This window comes from Cynocephalus volans, chromosome 16, assembly GCF_027409185.1.
Source record: "Cynocephalus volans isolate mCynVol1 chromosome 16, mCynVol1.pri, whole genome shotgun sequence".
Lineage (NCBI taxonomy): Eukaryota > Metazoa > Chordata > Mammalia > Dermoptera > Cynocephalidae > Cynocephalus > Cynocephalus volans.
The window spans coordinates 1,989,221-2,013,561 of record NC_084475.1 but is presented as its reverse complement, the minus strand read 5'-3'; the positions used below and the strand labels follow the sequence as shown (position 1 = coordinate 2,013,561).

Sequence of the window (24,341 nt, the reverse complement as noted above, 5' to 3'; positions counted from 1 at the left end):
GACTTGAGATTTTTTAATATTTGCTTTTATATCTATAAATGTATCTCTGAGCACCAATCTATGTGCATCCTGGAAGTGTTGGTATGTTATGTATTTATTTATTTGTTTGGTTGGTTGGTTGGTCTATTTTTTTTTTAAAGATGACTGGTAAGGGGATCTTAACTCTTGACTTAGTGTTGTCAGCACCATGCTCTCCCAAGTGAGCAAACCGGCCATCCCTATATGGGATCCGAACCCATGGCCTTGGTGTTACCAGTACTACACTCTCCTGAGTGAGCCACGGGCCGGCCCATGGTTGATTTTTTTTTTTAAAGAAAGTTCCCATACCCTCTCTACACACACATACAGTTTTTCCGACTATTGATTTGTTATATTAGTGTGGCACATTTGTTACAATTATTATTATTATTATTATTTTTAAAGATGACCAGTAAGGGGATCTTAACCCTTGACTTGGTGTTGTCAGCACCACACTCTCCAAAGTGAGCAAGCCAGCCATCCCTATATAGGAACCTGAACCCATGGCCTTGGTGTTATCAGCACCACACCCGCCCAAGTGAGCCACGGGCTGGCCCCCATTTGTTCCAATTATGAACCAATATTGATATATTATTATTATTTACTTCATTTTACATTAGGTTTGTGTTGTACAGTTCTTTGGATTTTGCCAAATGCATGATGTCATGTATTCATGATTGCAGTCATACAGAATAGTTTTGCTGCCCAAAAAATCCTCTATGCTCCACCTATTTATCCCTCCCATCCTCCTACCCTCAAACACTGGCAACCAGTGATCTTTTCCCCATTACGCACCTTCATTTTTATTCATTTCAAAGTATTTTCTAATTTCCCTTGATTTTTTTCTTTGAACCATTGATTATTTAGGACTGTGTTTAATTTCCATGTATTTGTGAATTTCCCAAATTTATTTCTGTTAGTGTTTTCTAATTTCCACTGTGGTTGGAAAACATACTTTGTGTCATTTGAGTCATTTTGAATTTATTGAGACTTGTCTTAGGATCTAACATATGGTCTCTCCTGGAGAATGTTCTATGTACGCTCATGAGAAGAACATGTCTTTTACTTATTTTTTGTTGCATTTTTTGGGAAGTGTTCTGTAGATATGTTAGGTCTGATTGGTTTATAGTTGTTCAACTCATCTATTTTTTTGCTGATCTTCTGTCTAGTTGTTCTATCCATTATTGAAAGTGGAATATTCCAGTCGCCAGCTACTACTGTTGAATTGTCTATTTCTCCAATTATGTCAGTTTTTGTTTCATGTATTTTGGGGCTCTGTTGTTAGATGCAAATATATTCATACTTGTTTTATCTTCTTAATAGATTGAGCCTTTTATCATTACAAATGTCCGTCTTTGTCTCTAGTGACAATTTTTGTGTTAAGCCTATCTTGTCTGTTATTCGTGTAGCCATTCCAGCTCTCTTTTGGTTACTGTTTGCATCATATATCTTTTTCCATTTCTCTTTTACTTTAAACTTATTTGTGTCTTTGAATCTAAAGTGAAGTTCTTATAGACAGTGTGTAGTTGGATCATGTTTTTAAAATACATTCTGTCACCTGCCTTTTAGTTGGAGAGTTTAATCTATTTAATTTAATGTAGTTAGTGATAAAGTAGAATTTATATCTGCTACTTTGCTATTTGCTTTCACTGTCTTATGTCTTTTTTCATTTCTCACTACCTCCATTACTGCCTTCTTTTGTGTTAGGTAGATATTTCAAATGTACCATTTCAATTGCCTTATTTCTTTTGCTATATATATTTGAGTTATTTTCTTAGCAGTTGTCCTGGGCACTACCGTTTACATCTTACTGTAATTCTAATTCATATTATTACTAAGTTTTAATAATAGACATAAAATTTGCTCCTCTGTAGCTCTACTCTCACCATCTCCTTTCTACTGTTATTGTCCCACATTACATCTTTATACATTTTGTGTCCATCAACATAGATTTATAATTATTGCTTTATGCAATTGATCTTTTAAATCAGATAGGAGATAAAAGATGTTAAAAAATACATTATACTGTCTTTTATACTTACCTAAATAGTTAGGTGCTTTTTATTTCTTCATGTGGATTCAAGTTACTACCTTCTGTCCTTCAGTTCAGTCTGAAGGACCCCTTTTAGCATTTCTTACAGGGAATGTCTTCTAGAAACTACAAGCTCTTAGTTTTGTGTATCTAGCATAGTTTTGCCAAATAATAGAATTCTTGGTTGACAGTTTTTTTTTCTTTCAGCACTTTGAATATGCCATCTCACTGCCTTCTAGCCTCCATTGTTGCTGATGAGAAATCAGCTATTAATCTTACTGAGGATTCCTTGTGTGTGATAAGTTGCTTTTCTTTTGCTACTTTCAATATGGTCTGTCTTCGGCTTCTGACAGTTTGATTATGATGTATCTAGGTGTGGATCTCTTTGAGTTTATCCTACTTGGAGTTCCTTCAGCTTCTTGAATGTGTAAATTAATGTTTTCCATTAGGTTTGGGAAGTTTGGGTCACTTTTTCTTCAAATATTCTTTCTGCTCCTTTGTCTCTCCCTTCTTCTTCTGAGACTCCCATGATGTGTATGTTAGTAAACTTGATGGTGTCTCACAAATGGGTCTCTGAGACTCTATTCATTTTTTATTCTTCTTTCTTTCTTTTTTCTCAGACTCAATAATCTCCATTGACTTTCAAGTTCCTGATTCTTTTTTCTTCTTGCTCGTATCTGCTATTGGACCCTCTAGTAAATTCTTCATCTTACTTGCAATACTTTCCAACCCGAGAATTTCTATTTTTATCCTTTTTATAATTTCTATCTATCGATTGTTGTTCTATAATGAGACATTGTCCTCACACTTCCCTTTAGTGATTTAGTCTATACAACTAAATGATTTTCTTTATCTCTTGAACATATTTTAAATAGCTGAATTAAATCTTCATCTAGTAAGTCTAACACCCGGGCTTCCAAAGAAACAGCTTCTACTGATTGCTTGTTTTCCCCCTGTGTATGGGCCATACTTTGCTTCCTTGCAATTCTCATGAATTTTTGTTGAAAACTGGATATTTCAAATAATATAGTACAGCAATTCTGGAAATCAGATCCCTACCCCCACGGTTTGGTATTATTCCTGCTTGTTTTAGTAGTTGCTGTTTATTAAGTGACTTTTCTGAACTAATTTTGTAAAGTCTGTGTTCTTTGTCTTGTGTGGCCACTGAAGTCTTTACTTGGTTATCTCAGTGGTCAGCTAATGATTGAACAGAGGTTTTATTAAAGGCCTGGAACCAATAAGTCTCTGAGTTTTTGCCAAGGGGCTATGTGTGCATAGTAGGGCATGCCTTCAGCACTCAGCCAGCAGTTTACAGCTCTGCCTTAACTCTCACTTTCTGCTGTGCAGAATCTCAAGATCAGCCAAGGTTGAGAGTTTAGGGCCTTCTCAGGTCTTTTCTGATGATGCTCACAGCCCTACACGTGTATGGACTTCCATATTTTAAGAATATATCTCATGATCCAGATTCCCAAGGACATGTTGGCATATTTCAAAGTTCCTAAGGACATCTTATTCCTCAGCTTTTCCTATTAAGCTTTTGATTAGGCCATTTTTCATTATTCATTGCCTCATGTAGCTGTCATTTTAGAACAATTGCCTGTAATTGTTTTCTAAAAACATCCTCTGGTGAGAAACTTTTACCACTGTGTAGCTCTCAGATCGAATAAACAAAGTTTTCAAGTGAGACCTTCTAGGGAACCCCCAGACAGGTCAAATAATGACAATTGATTAGGAATGAGGTTTTGAACGAGCACCAGCTCCATTCTGTTCCCTCTGGCAGTGGGGATATGGGCTAATTTTCAGGTTACCACTGATCTGGATAGTGAGGGATGGTCTAGGGCAAGTTAAAATGATAAAAATCTCGCTGTTGTTACAGAAATTTAGCTATTTTTCTGGAATATTTATATTCTTCTTGGCTGCTACAAGCCTTGGTTAAATTTCCAGAGTTCTGAAACAGTTGATTCTGACCATTTATACCGCTTTTTGTTGTTTTTGCCTTTATGGAGGGATGAAGTTTCAGATGTCCTTACTCCACTATTTTCACCGTCACCTACAGCATGGTTTGAAATTTCTTGTCTCAATGACCATTGCTTGATTAAATATGTAATCATGGAGAACGATTAGGGGAAAGGAGTAAAAAGAGAAACTGTAATTCTCACAGTGGCTTTCCCAGATAAGTACATGAAGTTTCAAAAGTTTTCCTATATTTAGTCTTCTCAAAATTAAGGTTAAGGGCTCGTCCGTGGCTCACTTGGGAGAGTGCGGTGCAGATAACACCAAGGCCACAGGTTTGGATCCGATATAGGGATGGCCGGTTGGCTCAATGGCTGAGTGTGGTGGTGACAACAGCAAGCCAAGGTTGAAATCCCCTTACTGGTCATCTTTAAAAAAAAAAAAATTAAGGTTAAAGTTACAGCTATTTAAATCCCTTTTCTTTATACAGGTTAAACACAGGCTTTGGAGTCTGAACTGAGTTGAAATTCCAGCTTTGATTCTTATTAGCTTGGCCAGCTAGGACATGTCATATAACCTCTTTGTGACTCAGTCACCTCATTCATAAAATGGGGTAATAATATCCACCACATAAAGTTATTGAGGATTAAATGTGAAATGCTGATCATAGATGCCTGGCAGCTGAATAGATATTAGCTATAATAATTATTATTTTTATAATATTCTGCAAAAGTACACTAATGATTCCTGAATAGAGTTAAACTAAAGGTAGATTTTCTTTTCTTTTTCCCTATTTCTTTTCTTTTTTTTTTGTTTTTCTTTGGTTTCTTCGCCCTAAAGTATTGAAAAGAAAATGTATTCCAACATTTTCGAATACAAATTTGGGACAAAAAACAAATTTATTCATTTTATTGATTTATTAAAAATGTTATTTATTTAGTCAACAAATATTTATTAAATACCTAGTAAATTTCAGGCACTCTTCCAGGCACAGGGATGACAATGACAGTAAGATGTGTCCCCTGCCCTCAAGCAGCTGACATTCCAGGAGACTGACAAGTATACATGTGGTTACATGCAATGTAACAAAGGCTGTGATGTGATACAAGAACACAAGGGCTGGTGTGTGTGATGGGAGTATGGTTTTGACCAGTTCCTTCCCTTAGATGTGAACCTTTTCCTTTGGCTCCAAAGCCAAGGAATTGGTCCCATTTTTTTCTCCTGGCTTTTCTCAGCAGCACCACACTTTCCAAATTTTCTTTGTGGCTTTTATGTTTTCTTTTGTTTTGTTTTGCAGCTGGCTGGCAGGTACATCCAAACCCTTGACCTTGATGTTACAAGGTGGTGCTCCAACCAACTGAGCAACCAGCCAGCCTGGTCCAATTTTTTTCTTGACTGGATGGATTAACCATGACTTTTTTTTTTTTGAAATTTCTAAAGGTGAAAGGCAAGCACCTTCAATTATGGAGGGCACCATAAATAATGTTTCCTGAAGAGTAAAGTCTTTCTACTGGTGAAGTCACTTCTAGGATTTTTGACCTGAAAAGTGTTTTGACATACTTTTTGCTATCCATTTTTTTCTTTTCTTTTTCTCTTCTCTATTTTATCTTTTAGTTTCCAAAGGAAGAGGACTTTACAGATTCTAAGTGTAATTTATATGTAAAGACAGAAAATGATGATTTTTCTTTTATGAAAAGTTCCATGCTACAAAAATGAATATAACCTTTTCATGTAGTTTCATGCACATTGAAAATGCAAATAATTCTAATTTCATTGCATTTTTCAGAACTCTCAATCATAATCCTCTGACTACTGTTGAAGATTCACATCTTTTTAAATTGCCAGCATTAAAATATCTGTAAGTATGACAATAATGTCATGAGTCACGAGATGACTTCTGCTCTTCTTTTTTCCTTTCATCAAAGTTTAAGTATTTTCACTTGGGCTAAAAAGTCACAATTTGAATTTTAACTGGATTATTGGAGGGAAAAGTTATTGGCACAGGAAAGGACTAAGAAAGGATGTATAATGGGCAAGACAGCCAGCAGTGGAAGAGAGCAGAGTTGAAGAAAACATATAGACATGGAACATGTAGACGCATGAAGGAATATCATTTATCCCAGAAAGCAAAGAGGAAGAGCTGTACATTATTTAAAAAGAAAAAAAAGTGTAATCAAGACAGGTGAATGCAATTCAGTCCCAAGGCCATTAGTTTACTGATGCAGATAAATTTAAGTGTATTCAATAAGAGCTCTCTAGAATTATCTTCTATGGCCAATCAACTCTTAAGTTTGTTTATAGAGAAGCCAAATTTGAAGTACTCATATGTCCTTGAAATGTGTTTTTAAGTACAGAACTTTTGTATTGGGGTTCCTATCATGAATGTTTGGGCTTTCTCCTCCAGAGACATGGGAGCAACACAAGTGTCACTTACAACAATTGAGAACACCATCCTGATGACTCTTGAATTGGAAAAACTGTAAGTTATTTTTTTCTTAGATTTATTTTCACTTAGTTTTCAAGTTGTTTTATTGTTTTCTTAAGTCAGGTTTATTGAGGCATAATCTTCACATAATACAATTCACTCTTTTTAAGAGTACACTTTGATGAGTTTTGACAAATGTATGACATGTAACCACCACCAATTTCCCAATATGGAACATTTCTCTCCCCTCAAAAAGTCCCCTCATGTCTCTGCAGTCAATCCTCTCCTCCCACTACCAACCCCTGGCAACCACCAGTCTGATTTCTGTCCCTATAGGTTTGCTTTTTCCAGAATGTCTTGTAAATGAAACCATGTTGTTTGTGGCCTTTTGAGTACATAATCCTTCTAAGATTATGTTGTCATCCATGCTGTTGCATCTATCTGTACTTCATTCCTTTTTACTGTTGGGCAGCATTCCAGTGGTGTGGATATACCAGTTTGTGTATCCATTCATCAGTTTATGCACATTTGGGTTGTTTCCAATTTTTTGGCAATTATGAATAAAGCTGCTAAAAATACTCACATGCAGGTCTCTGTGTGAATGTATATTTTCAGTTCTTTGGGGTAAATGCCTAGGGGTGGGATTGCTGCATCCCATGCTAAGTGCATATTTAACTTCTTAAGAAACTGCTGAACTGCTTCCTACAGTGGCTGTACCATTTTGCATTCCCTCCAGCAGTGTATGAGAGTTGCAGTTGCTCCACATCTTCACCTGATCCTTCTATTCCAGGGTTTTAAAAAAGTGTTAGCCTTTCTACTACTAGGTGTGTAGGCATTGTGGTTTTAGTTTGCATTTCTTTAACAGCTGATGAAATTGAGTGTCTATTCATGTGCAAATATCATCTTTACTGAAGTGTCTGTTCACATCTGTTCCCATATTTTGATTGGATATTTATCTTCTTACTGAGTGTTAAGAGTGCTTTATTATATACTCTGGATACAAGTCCTTTTTCTCAGATATGTGTTTAGTAAATACCTTCTCTCAGGCTGTAGCTTCTCATTCTATTTAAAGTATCTTCGAAGAGCCGAAGTTGTTAATGTTTTAATTTTGTTGAACTCTAATTTAGCAATTTTTTCTTGAATGGTTTGTGCTTTTTTGTGTCAGACCTAAGAAACCTTTGTTTAAGAACCCATTGTCTAATCCAAACTCACAAAGACCTTCTCCTATGTTTTCTTCTAGAAATTATGTAGTTACATTTAGGTCTATGATCCATTTTGAGTTAATTTTTATGTATGGTGTGAAGTATGTCATTTTTTGCAGTCTTTTATTTCTGTAGGGCCCTATTGTGACAGTTTGTTACACAACTCATCGCAGCTTACATTTTGCAATCCTCCCTCCAGTATGGCAAGCTAAACAGAAACGTGCTGTTGTGCTAAGGCTAGTTGAGGGGATTACACAAGATCAGTATGGGAAAAGGCCCTTCATTTGCACTCTGCTGCAGTCATATTTGTCAGGTCACCTCCTTGACTATCTTCACGACGTTGTCAGCAGATCCATCAGTTACTACTCTAGCCTCATCTCCCTCAACCTCCTGCAGCGTCTGACACAGTCGATCCCTCCCATCTTCCCAGATGACCTTTTTGCTGCATAGTCAAAGCTGTCATCCACCAGCCTTTTCACTTCGTTATCCACAGTAGTGGGGTTCTATCTGCTTTTCTCTTGTCCATTAGTGGATAAGAAAAAAGTGCTGTCGTTCTCTGTAGCCATTTGCCATCAAGGCCATGAAAGATTATAGCAACTGTCACAGTGGAGTTCTTTATTGAAAGTCCTCAGGAGTTTAGACATTTATATACGAAGTAAGTAAGCCAGCACATTGGAGTCTTGACTCCTGTGGAATGATCTTTAATGTGTATTGAAAAATAGTTATTCTCGAGTAAGGATAATCTACACCTCAGGTCAATTGTAGTCCCCAAAATTGGTCACCATGCCTTAAAACAATTATTTAAGTTTGTCACACTTGCATTATTCCTAGCTCATACTTTTTAATGAATAACAAAACTACAATATTTCCTATGAAATATTGTTCTTGCTAAAAATGTTTCCTTGTTATAATCAGGTTGATCATACAAAACCAAATCGAGGCGCATTCTGTAAAACAATGGGCTTGAATGCTTAAAAAATGTCAGTGCCATGAAAGATTTTTAAAAGATGGGGAACAGTTCTAAATTGAAGGAGACTTAAGAATCATGAACAGTAAATGCAATGCCTGGTGTTTGGATTCTGGCTTTTAAAAAAATCTATAACATGACTGGGACAGTTGGGAAAATTTGTATATGGACTATGTAGGAGACAGAGATATTCATATTTAATTTCACTGGGTGATAATAGTATTGGGGTATGTAGGAGAATGCCTTGGTTGGTATGGGATGCACACTGAAGTGCTTAGCACTGACAAGTCATTATGCCTGCAACTTACTCTCAAATGGTTTGCCCAGAAAATGTATAAACATACCCACACTGAAGACAGGTGTGGTGAAGTGTCACCAATTGTTGAATCCAGGTGAAAGGTATACAAATGTTCATTATACCATTCTTTTAAGTTTTCTGTAGATTTGAAATTTTCCAAAATGAAAAGTTGGGACAGGAAAGAAACAGCAAACACTTTGTGTCAGAGTTGCGATTCCCGTAGATGTAAAATGCTGGATTACTCTTCTGGGTCCATTCTTTCTATATGAAGATCAGAAGCTTCTACCAGACCAAAAGGAATAATATTAGTCACATGTAATTACCCTTCTAGGGGGTTGAAAAATGTGTCAGGCCAACTTATTGGATGCAGTTTTAATCTAAAACTCTTTACATTGTACTGCCAAGTCAGCCTTCATGGACCCGTGAAACACACTTCTGTTTTGACAGTCATAATGTGATCCTAATAAAGTCATCATTTTGGAGGACTCAGAGAAGGCACCCAAGGTGGGAGAGCATGATTACTTTTCTGGCAGCGTCTGCAAGTTAATAACTAATTAACATTTATCGAGCACTTAACCATGTGGCAGGCCCTTTTCAGGTATTGACTCATTTTTTCCTAAAAACTCATCAGAGGTAGGTGCTGTTATAACAGAGAGGCTGAGCAACAGAGATTAAGCAGTTTGCCCGAGGTTACATTATTAGCAGAGCTGGGTGGGATTCAAGCCTCGTGTGGTTATGGAATCTGTATTCCTAATCACCATGCTATCCTGCTTAAAGTTAACCTGGAGGATTTACTCCAGTCACAGACACAGTTTTTATCTCCCTGAAACTGCACCCAGTAAACCATAATAATAAGCTAATCAATAGTTTGGGTATCTTTTTTGCTCAAATTTTTCTTTTGAAAAAACTTAAACCTACGAGAAAGATGAAAGAGTAAGTACAATGGAGACCCTTGTATCCTCCCTGTGGATTTTATTGTTAACATTCTCTCTCTCTCTCTCTGGATGGACCACATAGTAGACTGTAGTGTAGCGCTCAATATTCACAGCTGTTAAGGCAAGATCTTTCTGAGTACCTAATGCCCCTTGACTCATGAGGTTTTCCAGCCTGTCGTGGGAATAGGTGCTATTCCTAAACCTGTGTATTATTCAATTATTCTTCTAATACTTTTGTTGTTTTTGCTTTGTTTTCTTTTTATGGCTGGCCAGTATAGTGATCTGAACCCTTGACCTTGGTGTTATCAGCACCATGCCTCTCTAATGCTTTCAAGTGGTTCTTTTCCTGGCCTTAAGTAGTTTCCTCATACACATGCACTGATCAGTATTTTGCTGAACACTCAAGAGATACCTCTGCATAACTCCAGAGTTCCTTCTCTGTGCACTTCTTTTCTCTCTAGTACTCTACTTCGTGAAGTCTAGTCACCTCAGTTTTCCTGGATTCTCAGCTCCATTTCCTTAATCAAGGAGTCCGCAAGTCTCTGCCTGTGTCTCCCCCACCGTTGCACCACAGCCTGGAAACTCTCTCAAGGCAGTCACAGGGCTTACTTCATTTATTTCCCATCTCTTTGAAATCACTGTCTGTCGTTGCCTGATGCCTAATGTCTTGAGAATTGTTGTTTTGTATATTTTGTCTAGTTTTTCAGTTCTTTCAGGTGGGAGGTTAAATTGGTCTCTGTAACTCCATCTTGGTCAGAAAAGAGTAATGTTCTTTAAATCTGTTTTGTTTGATCCAGGATCCAATCAAAGATCAGGTATTGCATGTTATGTCTTTGTTTCCTTTAGTCTAAAGCATTCCCCTACTTCTTTTTGGTCTTTTATGACAGTGGCACTTTTGAAGAGTTTAAGACAGTTGTCTTGTAATTGTCCCACAACCTGGATTTGTGTGTTTCCTCCTGATTAGATTCAGGTTAAATATTTTTGGTAAGAATACTACATAGGCAATATATCCTTCCTAACTCATGACTCTAAATGGCCTATAATGCTGGTTGATCACTTGATTAAGGTGGTATCTTACAGATCTCTCCATTGTAAAGTTATTTTTCCCTCTTGGTAATTAATAAATAGTTTGTGCGGTGATACTCTGAGATCAGTTACGATCCTACTGTCAAACGCCTTTTCACCCAACTTTGCATCAATGATAATCCTTGTGTGAATGAAGTGTTATATTGGTGGTTGCAAAATGGCACTTTTCTAATTCTATCATTCCTTTTACATTTACTGGCCGGCACTATTCTGTTAGAGAAGAGCTCCCCACCCTTTTATCTTTGATTATCATTATGAACTAATGTATCCTTCACATTATGTTGTACCTTCTTCTCATCGTTATGCTTTTGAATGCTCAGATTGCCCAGATTTGGCCAAGGTGATCTCTGTTATTGTTTCACCACATAATGCAGGTTTAAACTAAGCTGTTTTTTTAAGTCCAGAGTAATTTCTAATACTTACCACAGCCAACAAGAATTGAGAAAGGGACTCTAGAATAGGGGCTTATCCAGACTCTTCTTAGAAGTCTGCCTTCTCCCTGTGTACTCTCATCCCAAAGTGAGACTTCTGAGATGGGAGGAGATACTTCTGAATTAAACTTTAGATCAGTGTCACCTAATTCTGATCCCTATCACTTTTATTCTCAGTGTTCTATGTCTACTGTCATATTTACCTTTCTGCTGGGCACCTCTTGTCTTCCTTCCTATTTACAATATTCAACAGCAGCAATTGGCCATCTGGTTCCTACTCAACTGTCCAGGCCACACACCTCTTGAACTTGTTTTTGCACAGCCCTGTGACAGCCTTAGCCTGCCTCTTCTACATACTCAAGTAACCCCTTTACCATTAATCTAATTCTCTGTGTTTCCATTTATAGGATTTTACCTCGCCATTTGGCCTGCTGCCTCTGCCAATTTAAAAATAATTTTGAGGTTGTCTGCAAGACAGTCAAGCTGCATTGTGACAGTACATGTCTGACAAGCACCACACATTGTCGTGAGTCTGAATTACCTGATGATACATTTTTATTTTTATTTGTTTTTTTAATTTTTAGTTGGTGATGATAAATTTTTACACTAAAGATATAATTGCTTTATTTTATTCATTAGTTCATAATCCCCAAATTTCTGTACTACTCCCTTGCTGAAAGTCAGGTTTTCAGCTAATATTACATAATTTAATAATGTAACTCTTCCATGTGCAAAAAGATCCATTTCTCTGCTGCAGAAAAAAATAGAAGTAGAAGGGAATATCATTAATGGCCACACACTGTGTGCTGTGCTCTCTGCTCGGTGGTTAGTCACTGAGCAATAACTTACTCATATAAGTTAGGAACACAGTTTGTAAACTTGTTTTACATGCATCAGGTCTCAAGTGCCCTCTGCCTTATTGGACAGTTGTAGATCTGGCTTTTTTATTTGTTTGTTCTTGTAATTTTATAAGAAAGCCCAAGTGATGCTGTGGTATTTGGAAACTTAGAGTTTCTGGTTCCATAAGTGGAAATTGCTACCTGGCCCTTCTAATGGAACATAAGGTTCTTCCCTTCTTAGACTGTATAAATCTGAACTTGCTCTGGATCTCAAGCATTTCTATCGACAGAACACTCAGGTGCTTTTTAAGTGTTTTTCTAATATCAGCACTAACTATATGACTTCCCAAATGTGACTGCTCTTATGTCCAGATGGCTTGAATACCGGTCTCTACCAGTGATCTGGGGTAAATAATAAATAATAACATATTGCTACGTATATACAGACAGTGCTGCTTGTTTTTCAAAATGCTTTTTTCACCATTTAAATTATTTCCTTCTTCCCTAAAAGCATTTTAAATCTCCTTTTACAGATGAGGAAAAGCAAGATCAGAGGTGTTATGTGCCTTACCCTAGTGCCTGGGTCTTCTGTTCCATGTTCCTCCTATCTCACGATCCTTCCCTCCTCTTCTGACCCTCACCGCCACCAAAAATACTTTTAATTCTGGAAAGAAACTCAGCTCCACAGTGGTACACTTGACTACATGCACTTGGAAGCTTTGGGTGGTTCCCCAAGTATAGCTGGAAATACTAGAAATGAAAAGAATGTGAAGTACTAGGCCTCTGACAAAGTTGCTTTTTTTCTTCTGCATTTTAGGACCTCTAGTAATATTTATCCGGAAACTGCATTTATTCCACACATTTTTTGAACATTCAACATAAGCATACAGGTTGTCAAATTAGAAATTTAACCTATACACCAGATCCCTGCCCAAATTTAAAGAAAGAACCAGAATAGACATATTGTTTTGTCCTGTGTAGAGTCTTCTGTTATGGGGGCTATGAGACCAAAAGTACACTAAAGAGGTGGTAAGAGGAAGACTTGCATTTGCTCTGCACATGAAGCAGGACAGTATGGGGCACTTGAATGTGAGGAGACATGGAAGATCTGCAGAGAACCCAGCTGACTGGGGAATATTTGTCTTCTAGCCTTGGGAATGGAGTACTGGGCAATTGGGCATTGGGGACCAATGGAATAATCTAAATGGAATGTTCTGAGTAGGTGGCCACTTTTCCAAATGATGCCTTTTTCTCCTTTTGTTGTTGCTATTTTGTAGATTTAAGTGTTGGTTAATTTTCCTCCTCTCTAAATGGCACTCATATATGTGCTGACTCCTAATTTATTTGACTGGGGTGTATAGCTGTGGCCTGACAAAAAGCTGCTCTGAGTCTTCCTTATCAAAAGTAGTCTCTTCTCTTTTGACAGTTGAAGAGGCATCTCTAAAGAATCCAGAAGGAAAATTCATGAAGATATTAAGAGCTCGGAAGAAGAACACAAGCACTGAGCTGACGATTGAGCCAGAGAAGTCATCCTCAGACAAAACTGGCATGAACTGGGCAAATGTGAATGAGGAGCTAGATCTAAATGATAAAAGTGAAATTATACATGCACTAAATTACTTATTATCTTATCTACCAGAGGGAAACCTAGAAGATATACAATCAACATTATTACCATTAATTAAGCTGCTTTTTTCAAATGGACAGAATGAAGATATGCCGCTGGATTATTTGAAAAAAAACACAAATAGCCCCTCTCTTACACCTGAACCCAACAATTCACCCTACACAAATAAATTGGGGAAGCTCCATTTTCACAAAAATTTGTTAGATACAGAAACTGAAGAAAAAATTGATGAGATTAAGAAGAAAGAAAAAACTGCCATGCTTATGCAGTCTAGTCTTTTAGGACCCAAAGTTAAACACCAACTATTTTTAAAGAAATTAGAAACTGCCCAACCACAGGAGGACATCCTGGAAAAACTTGAGAGTATAGGGAAAAGGCTACAGAGAGTGTACGGAGTCCTCAAGGGGCGAAGAGGCAGAAAGAACAGGCACGTCAAACAAGTGAGAGATCAGAGCAGCATTGAGGGGTCAGAGCATCAAGAGGGATCAGAGCACCAGAAGAATTCTGCTGCAGATTCTCCTGTGACTGCATTAAAGTCAGTGCCAACTGCTAAACAATCCAGTGAAACACAATGGGAATACGGCAGCCTGGAGACTGACTTACCCCTCAAGCACAAAGACTTCAGTCACCCATCGCTTTCATCCCCAGGTGATCAATTTGAATTTCAGCTAAACCAGCACCTACAATCCCTCATGTCCAACAGTGACATGAGAAGGCTCATTTCTCATGTTCTCCGGACTTTGAAAATGGACTGCTCTGAGCCCTATGTACAAATGGCTTGTGCCAAGCTCATCTCCAGAACAGGCTTCCTGATGAAGCTTTTCAGTGAGCAGCAGGAAGCAAAGGCATCCAAGGCAGAATGGGATCCGGACCAATGGAAAACTGAGAACTTCATCAATGAGAGCCCAGAAGCCCAGGGTGAACAGAAAGACCAGGAGTCACCTGAGGTAAGGACAACTGCTGAAACATGAGACCCAGAATTTTCCATCATTTAGGATGTGCAGTTAAAGTGCCCAAGCAGGAAGACCAGAGGCTCCTAGTCCATATCTCGTCTTGGTCATGTAACTTTGGCCAAGATAGTGGTCTCCCACTTTGGTCAGAGAATAAAGCAGAACTAACACACAAGATAAATTGTAGAAGAAAATGCTTAAGAGTAAGATCACGTAACACAATAGATTTAGTATGTTCTTTAAAAACCTGGAAGCTACTCATCTAGAAGAATCGGTTTTATGGGTTTTTTTGTTTGGGGTTTTTTTTTTTCTTTTTTTGGCAACTGGAGCCTACCAGGGTCCAAATCCTTGACCTTGCTGTTAACAACATCATGCTCTAACCAGCTGAGCTAACCAGCCAGCCCAAGAATGGGGTTTTGAATAGTTAGCTTTCCTCCCTTCTTTCCTTTTTTTTTTTTGGTGGGTGGCCAGCACAGGGATCTGAACCCTTCACCGTGGTGTTATATGCACCATGCCCTCCCAAGTGAGCTACCCAGCCATCCCAGCTTTCATCCTATCTCTTTGTTTTATAAACATGATTTTCATTCTTTTCTTAGCTCACTAAATATGTTCCAGGATATGGCCATGACAACAAACTCATCTTGGCAATATCTGTGACTGTCGTAGTGATCATTTTGATTATAATTTTCTGTCTCATTGAGGTAAGAACAACAGTTGATTCAGGTTTCCAGAATACATCCTTTCTTTACAATAGAATCCAAACCCACAAAGTGAAAATCAAAGCCACTTTCCCACCTACAACTGTATGACATTCCTCTTCAGTCACTGAGACTGAGGTATGCTTTGTTCTCTTATTTCAAAGTATAGTCCAGGGACTCTTACAGGAAACCACTCCCAGGAGATCTCTGTGGAATTAAGACCAAAATAACAAGCCACTAGACTATTTTTTGAAGTTTAAGAAGGCCAGAGTTGATACGATAGTGAAATTTTGCCAACTTAAAAGTATCTCAGCTATTTTATGTACACACCAACCACCCTCATTCTGCCACTGACTTCTTTCCCTGTTACTAAAATGACAAGAGATGTATAATCTTAGCCCTCATTGAGCTGTCATCGCCCTGGGGAGAAAGGAAGGGGCCAACAGATAGCAGTGTTGTCCTGGAGGTTCATCAGATTGACACAGCATCCTTCTTCTCCAGTGTGTAAGGCGTTGTCTAAATAGGCTCAAGTAAAGCCTGGCAGCCAAATCCTGCATTAGGCTACTCTAAGGCATGTCGTATTCACAGGAGCCTTCCTGGAGCTTGCCTCTGTTTACCTTTTGTTCAGTTACAAAATAGCTTATTTTCCCAGCAGGCAGGTCCTGGCATATGAAAACAGTGAGTTAAGAAACTGACAGTCTTGACTCTACCAGCCCAACCTCATTTACCTCATTTACCTTTTCTGCCATCATGGCAGCCTCCATCCCAGCCAAAGCAGCCCCCACCACACCCGTCACACCAGGCCCATTCCTACTTGTGTCTGTGCCTTTGCCCATCTAAAATTCCCGCATGTCACTCTCCCTATGGAAGTCCTGTCAGTCTGTCAAAATCCACCTCAAGTTCATCTTTCTTCATGAAGCCATCCCTGAATACTCCAGCCCTCCTGGGCCTAGTCCCTCCGTGAGATTTGTCACCATTTCTTGGAGTCCATAGTGAGGCATTCCCCCCTCCCCTGAGAACTTAAAAATGTGGTAAAAATTTTTTTAAAAGATGGCTATCCAAGAGAGAAACACCAAGGTCCACACATAGTGGAGCAGAGCAGAGGTGTAAGGTCCCTGGTCTACAGACGTGAGCAGAGCCGCACAGGACGTATTAACGTATCTAAAGAGAAACATGTCCATGTACAGAGGGCTGGTCCGTAGTGACAGCACAGACAAGGCGAGGAAGAGCCCAGCAAGGGCAGTGCCCACCTGACATTGTGCGTGAGTTGAGGTGGCACCTCAGGCGGCAGACGTGGGGTCGGCCTGGCAAGGCTGCGCCTGGGGGGATGGGTGAGTCTGGCCACCTCAGCCCTTTCCATTAAACACTGGAGTCAGCCGGTTCCTTTTCTGATTCTGTTCTCACATTAGCCTTCAGGTTTTGCTTCGGTGTGCCGCGGAGGCCCCTCTCTCCAGAGGAGTGATTCACTGATTGTGTAGACACAGGTGTTCTGTCTGTGAAATAAGATATATTTCTCATTGTCAAGTTGTAATCTAGCATTCTGATTTTCAGTCAGCCCTGTGATATCGATAAGGTGAGACTGCTCTGAGCGGAAGGAGGGAGTTCTCTCTTGGTGAGGACAGAGTCTGATTTCTGAGCCTAAGGCCTAGGAGTCAGGGCCCAGCTGGGGTCAGTTTGCAGAGGCCTCTGGGAAGATGGCCATTGGCCATCAGCCCAGTCAGTACCTTCTGCCTCTCCTGGTGGCATGTGGCCTTTTTTGTTCTTGAAATTTCTATCAACTCCTATATTGCTTTAATTTCTGTATACAATGTAACCTATATCTGTGTTTATTTACACGTCATTATTTCCTTTCCTCACTTAGGTGGTAAGCTATGTGCAGACAGGGAGCACGCAGTGTTTCACCTGTAGTAGACAATAGAGGTGTGCAAAGGAAGAGAGAGATGAGGCATTATGTCAGTTCCACAGTGAGGAATAGTGCAACCTAGTGTTTCTTTGAAGTGGTCAGCAGAGTCCAGCAATAGACAGACCTGTGTGTTCCTAAGACTTTTGAAATGTCACCTTTTAATATTCTAAGCAGTGGGAGAAAATGAATAAATGCTAACAGAACACCTAACTATTTAAGGAACAATAATGGCAGACCCCTATTCTCACCTTCAACATATTTCAGCAAATGTAAAAAAAGAAAATGTAAAAATATTAGAAGAAAATAGAAGCATTAGTTTTTATAATCTTGCAGTGGAGAAGAGATTTTTTTTTTGCTAGATTTGCCTGCCTTGCCTGCGACACCACTAGCAAACTTAGCACTTAATATGCCGAGAGCCTAGGACAAAGAATTTTTCATGTATTATATGATTTAATCCTCACAACAGTCCTGTGAGGAGGATATTATCATCCCACTCTACAGAGGAAGGACATCAATTTAAGGCCACCATTGCAAAACCAAAAGCAGAACCCAGATTCCCCTGACTGCAAAGCCTGCGCACCTCCCTGCCACTCTGTTTTGCCTCCTTAAAGACAAAAAAGAAACACTGGGAAATATTTGAAACATGGAAGTACAATGAAAACCAATGGAAGGATTAATATATTTAATATAAAGAGTTTTATAAACCAGCAAGAAGACAATCCAGTGGAGAAAGGGCTAAAGGCTGTGAAGAGTAGGGAATTCATCGTCTATGCTGTCACACCTGTGGCCCTACCCTGTGGCTAACGGGGTGCGAATGTTATTAGAGGCCTTTGTCACTTCATGGAATCTTCTCTGACAGTTGTTTTTGTACTTTTGTAGCATTATATTATTTATATTTTTCAATCCATCTGGAATTTGTTTAATTTCTTGGCTTCTAGTGTGGTTTTCGGTAGAGAGTCTAACTTAATTTTCCCTTCATGAATATTCAGTTGCTTTAAGGCAGTTTTTATTGTACGGTCCATTCTTTCTTTAGTGATCTAAAATACCATCTTTACCTGGACTCTTCTCTTCTTTGATCCAGTTGTCTTTTCCTGTGCCAGTACCAGGATCACACTACAGAATTCTAGTTGCTTTATAACATATTTTGAGGTATATGTTTGGTAGGGCAAGCTCGTGCTCTTTGGGGTCTTCTTTTTCATACATTTCATAGCTATTCTTGCCCATTTTGACTACCAAATGTCAGCTGCACAAATTTTGTAAAAAACTGTCTTGGGATTTGAATAGGATTGCATTGAACTTGTAGATTAATTTGAAAATTGACATTTTTACAACATTCTAGGACCATGTTATCTCATGCCACGTATTTATCTCTTCTTAACAGCATTGAGAAGAGTTTGTGGGTTTTTTTTTTTTTTTTTTTTTTTTTGTCATTTTTTCGTGACCGGCACTCAGCCAGTAAGTGCACCGGTCATTCCTATATAGGATCCGAACCCGCGGCAGGAGCGTCGCCGCGCTCCCAGCGCAGCACTCTACCGATTGCGCCAGGGGCTCAGCAAGAGTTTGTGTTTTCATCACATAGATCATACACATCTTTTAAAATATTTATTCCTAGGTATTTTATACTTTTATTGCTGCTGTAAATGGGATCATTCTTCCATGTCCTAATTAATTATTGGGGGTACATAGGAAAGCTATTGAGGTTTGTGTACTGATGGCTTGATTTTGCACCTAGCCACCTTACTGAATTCTGTTGCTGCCAATAAAAATTTAGTTGTTTCTCTTGGGATTTTTATATTTTCCATCATTTCATATGCAAATAATGATAGTTTTATCTCTTCCTTTCCAATCCTTATACCCCATTTACTTTTCTTATTGCATTTATTGGGACCTCAAATCAATAATGATGACTGGTAGCTGTCATAATAGGTGTCATACTCGTTTTTGACTTTAAAACCTAGCTGTTATTTAGGTTTCTGGGAGATATTTTATCAAGTTACAGACGTTTCCTTTTTTTTCCTACTGCATGCAAGACACTAAGATAGGTACTGTAGAAGAATGAAAGAACTATTTAACAGGATAGAGTTCCTGTTCCCCAAAAAGTTATCTCACCAGGTAGATAAGACTTCAGATTTATAAAAGGAATGAATAAAGATTTGGAGATAGTGGTCACTGTGATGTATAATCACAATCCTGTTTTTTTCCAAAACAGATTTATTCTCATAGAGAAGGACCAGAAGGGTCCCCAGGGTAAGTATTAATCTGGCAATTTTTAAGCTAGAATTTTAGAACTAGAGAAGAACTTAATATTTATCTATTTCAATTCCCTCAATTGCAGTGAGAAAACTGCCAGAGGCAGGAAGAGTACTTCCTTAACCCAGAGCTCTGCGTGACCCCAGCAACAGTAGTTCCCCAGGCAGAGCTGAGTTAGCAGTGACTAGTAAGGATGCACCTACTGTCCTGCCAAGAAAGGGTAGCGGGGGACAGGCTTTGCTGATGCCTATTCCTTCTGCTAGGGAGTGGGCCCAAGCCAGGCCAGAGGCCTTCTTGGAGGCTCTGGAGAGGGGGCAGGGAAGGCCACATGATATCGAGGTAATTCAAGGCTCACAGAGGGTAGAATACATGAGTCCTTCCTCCAAAGCAGCAGGAAAACTTACCTTCTTATCCTACTGGATTTGGGGCCCCACTCTCTATTCCTTTTATCCAAACCTCAGACAGCTTAACTAGGAGAGACCTCAGGCACTAGCTCTGTCTCTTGCTTTTATTATAAGGAAACAGAGAAGAAGAAAGGGAAAATATCTTGCCCCATGATCACACTGTAGTGAGTATCAGAAGAGGCTGATTCTTTTCCTAGCTGGGGATTTCTCCATTGATTTTACTATGCTTGGGCTGCGAGCTACATTTTATGTCCCGAATCAGTACACACATATATAGACACAGGTAGTTTCTGAAATGACGCACTCTGATTTTTCCTATTCTGTTTGTACTCAGAAAGAATATCTTGTGTTTTAGTGCTAGTCATGTCGCTTAAACTGGTTCCACCACCCACTCACTCATCAGTGACAGCCTGCAGTATTAAAATCAATGGAGTAGATAACCTGGCTAGTTGAACCCAGGCATATTTGCTTGATGTGATTCAACTTCTAGGATAAAGCAGCTAGGAAGACAGAGGCACCTCATCCCCCACCCCCCAGCAGATGACGCTTGTGAGACAGTCTGAAAGGGACTGATGTAAAATGCTTCTGGAGACAGCAGATGCTTCTGCCCAGTGTGGCTGTGCACTTTGTTCACTGCACGAGGGCACTTGGTCAAGGGAGTACAGGGGGCTGACAGTCCTGCCTGTACCCCATGCTGCATACACAGTTCTCCTCAGAGACATTGTGAGGACCTTTTGGACAGACACAGAGAGCTTCTGGAAGCCCAGCATGCATGAAACTTTTTTGAAGTTCCCTGGTCTGTAGTGATTTACTCGTTGTGATTATGGACTGAGGTGCACATTTAGTCCTAATAAGAGATGTACATTGTGAGAGACATGGAAAACGACATGACCAATTGTCTTGTGCATGTGTTTTCTCCTAAGGGGCTGTTTCAGATTTCTGCGGCATAGGAAATTCTCAAAGAAAAATCACTGTCAGGTAAATTTGAAAAGGATTCACTCCTGTGCCCAGAGATAGCAGGGGAAATGCAGAATTAATATTTCCCCTTTTATTTTCTAGAAGGGCCTTTTCCTGTTATGGAAGCCTGTTTGGCTTAGGGATATATATAAACCACTGAGAGCTACCCACCAGAAAAATATATCCAAAAAGCTGCATGACAAGACATCTTCTGATGAGGATGAGAGGTAAAAGAATAGAGGGTAAACGATTGGGAATAATTTAAAATTTGTATCTACAATGAGGAGATAATGAAACGTTTTATTTTTATTTTATCTTTTTGGTGGCTGGTCAGTAAGGAAATCTGAACCCAGGACCTCGGTGATGTGAGGCTGCACTCTGAGCAGCTGAGTTAACTGGCCAGCCTGTTAGTTGCTGTTTTCAAGAGTAAAAGCCTTGACATTGTTCTTCTTATCCTAGGGCGCTCCCTGAATCAGCCCGAACAGAGGACTCCGTGTACATAGATATGCCTGACGAGGGAGAGGAAAGCGAGGTGCCCGAGGGGAACACAGAGTGACCCCGTCCTGCCTCAGGCCACCTGCAAATCTTATTTTCTAACCTTTCAGCACTGCGTGTAAAATCCTTTTTTTTACTGAAACATAAAATTCTTAAGGAATTCTAGCCACGTGGTAAGGAATTAAAATGTAAATTGTTAAATATTTATATATAAATAACATTGGCCATGGGGGGGGGATTATTGCATCCCCATGGTCCCCAGGCTGGTGACTCGTGGCGAATGTGGAGTCCAGCTAGCCCCTAGAGCATGCATGTCTGCTTCTGTAGAGGATGACTTCTACCTCCTCTCCACCTCCCAGATTTCACATGAGTACATTTTATTGCTAGCACCCTGCTGGCAAGGGAGTCTTGAAGTGTGGTTCTTGGACTTCTGGCACCTTCATAGACAGGGGTGGGAATGGGTGCCAACACTCTGCAGCACACCTCCATATCCAGGTGTGGCAAGGAGGTGCAGGCTTATGGGTGTCCAAGAAGAGGGGTCTCTGTGCAGTGACATGGTAGAGACCTAGCTAAGTCAGAGTCCCAGGAAGGTGTCATTATAGCTGGGCAACAGGTGAGGTGCATGTTGTTGATGGCATGCAGTCATCCCCAGAGGTGATTGGACAAATGTGTGGGATTGACCCTTAGTTTGTTCTGGAATGTTATCACTAGAATAAAATCTAGGTGGTCTGTAGGCCTTAGACTATTAGAGAAAATATACCCCCATTCAAATGGGCTGCCAGAGACAAGGTGTCCAGAGGGAAATACAATTTCTGCAAACATAGTCTATGGACTTCTATCCTCAAACATCCCTGAGATGCTTATTTAAATGGCTGATCCACAAAACCTCTCTTCCTACCCATCTGCTGCCCCTCCTGAGCCAATCTCCAAGAAAAAAAGGACCTATTTTAACAAGCCATTTTATTTTATGCTCACTAAACTACTGAGGTATGACGCCGAGGGCTGGGAGGAAGCAGAGGTTCTCTGGCAGGAGATGAGGGTGGAGGAGGCAGGACAGGGCCGTGCAAGGAAGACTGGATTCTCACCTCGGAGTCCAGACACAGGTAACACTGCCACTGCCACCGCCACCTCCCACACTGGAGTCAGGGCCTCTCACTCCTGGGGGCAACAGGCTCTACCGGCTCTGGATCCTGAAATTCCAGAGAGACTGAGATGCTGTTGGTCCCCGTGGGGACCTCCAGAAGAAAGGGCTTATTCAGGGCTAAATACCAAAAAAGATTAGTGAGTTTTCTCGAGGCCATTGCAACTGGAAGGATTCTCATCACCTGCAGTATCCTAAGAGGAAGGCTGTCTAAAGGCACAAACCTACTCAGGGATCCACATGGACTGAAGGGCAATTCTGAGGCAGTGAGATCCATCATCAGAGCCCCCACTGCTCCACAAAGCCTCTTGCCCCTCTCATCAGGGCAAAAGCAAGATCAGCTCCAGATACTTTACCTTAATTGCTGCCCTTCCCAGGAGACTTTGCACTTTAAAGGAGAACCACTTAAGGAGAGCTGTGATTAACCCTGAAGAACGATACCATTGCCACTGAAGTCCAGGCACGGGCCATATGGGTGAAGAGTGTATTTTAGGACAGTGACTCATGTTAATTATTTCCCTCATGCCCCCAAAGGGACTATTCAATGTCAAGCTGTCTGAGGCCCGGGTGGATAAAAGTGGGTGGGGAACTAGGGTTGTTGCAAGGTGTCCTGGTTATGACATACGTGGAAGATTGCAGAGCTTGTTAGGAAAAGTTATGGCCCGTGGCTCTCCAGGCTGGGTAAGGGATCACCTTGGTGGATTACAAGAGGATACTATGCAGGAATTTTCAATATGAGGCAGACTGAAGCCAGCCGCCCCCCCAAAAAAGAAATGAGGCTGATGAACAATCTTTGTCAAAGACGTATAGGCAGTTTGTTGAGCAAACAAAGTAAAGTGTAGTTAGTGTGTGTATAGTATACGACTGTGTGCTGTGCATCATCTGTACAGAAATACAGAGCTGCATGGCCCAATACAGTAGCCACTAGCCCCAGGTGGCTATATTTGAATATACACTTAAATTTAAATTAATACAAATTAAAATGTAAAAGTCAGCTCCTAAATCACATTTCAAGTGCTCAAGCCACATGTGGCTAATGGCTACTATATGAGGCAGCACGGTAAACTGTTTTCATCATTTGGCTCTGTTGGACAATGCTGGTGTACAACACCTCTGGAAGGACACACAAGAAACCAGAAGTAATGGTGCCCTTCGGGGAGGACAATGGGAGGTTTCAGCACCATATACCCTTTTGTACCTTTTAAGTTTTATATGCTTGTATTACATATTTAAAAATTAAATTTATGGTCTTATACTGCTAAGAACAAGGGTTGGTTCCCTCTACCAGCCTGCCACCAAAAATAGTTAAAAATAAAAATAAATAATTTATAAAACAAATTGGAAAGGGCTAGCCAGTTAGCTCAGCTCTTTAGAGTGCCAAGTTGTAACACTAGGATGAAGGGTTTGGATTCTCGTACCAGCCAGCCACCAAAAAGAAAAAGGTAAAGAAAAAAACCCAAGCTAACAACTAACCAGCAGTGTGACATTCAATTTAATTCAGGAAATATTTAGTATTTATGGCTAGCTGGTTGGCTTAGTTGATTAGAGCATTGTGTTATAGCACCAAGGTCAAAGGGTTTGTATCCCTGTACCGGCCAGCCACCTAAAACATAGAAATAAAAAAGCAAGTTGGGAATTAGGACTCCCTATAATGGGGTCCCTATACCTAGACAGTGGTTCACAGGAAATTGTTTTACAGTTTGTCTAAAACAAAGTAAGTTAATAAGTAT

The 24,341-nt window shown here is 39.8% G+C and overlaps 1 protein-coding gene across 1 annotated transcript in view; it reads left to right on the top strand.

Annotated features, from left to right (window-relative positions):
- Window positions 1-21,602, top strand: part of LOC134365078 (leucine-rich repeat-containing protein 37A-like) — a 53,402-nt gene extending 31,800 nt beyond the window's left edge. Inside the window, exons 7-15 of the mRNA XM_063081266.1 lie at window positions 5,790-5,861; window positions 6,408-6,482; window positions 11,755-11,873; window positions 13,613-14,760; window positions 15,360-15,464; window positions 19,574-19,611; window positions 20,942-20,996; window positions 21,078-21,202; window positions 21,435-21,602. Of these exons, the coding sequence (XP_062937336.1) occupies window positions 5,790-5,861; window positions 6,408-6,482; window positions 11,755-11,873; window positions 13,613-14,760; window positions 15,360-15,464; window positions 19,574-19,611; window positions 20,942-20,996; window positions 21,078-21,202; window positions 21,435-21,531 (1,834 nt within the window). The 3' untranslated portion in view covers window positions 21,532-21,602. The remainder of the gene's footprint in view (window positions 1-5,789; window positions 5,862-6,407; window positions 6,483-11,754; window positions 11,874-13,612; window positions 14,761-15,359; window positions 15,465-19,573; window positions 19,612-20,941; window positions 20,997-21,077; window positions 21,203-21,434) is intronic.
- The last annotated feature ends 2,739 nt before the right edge of the window (window positions 21,603-24,341 follow it).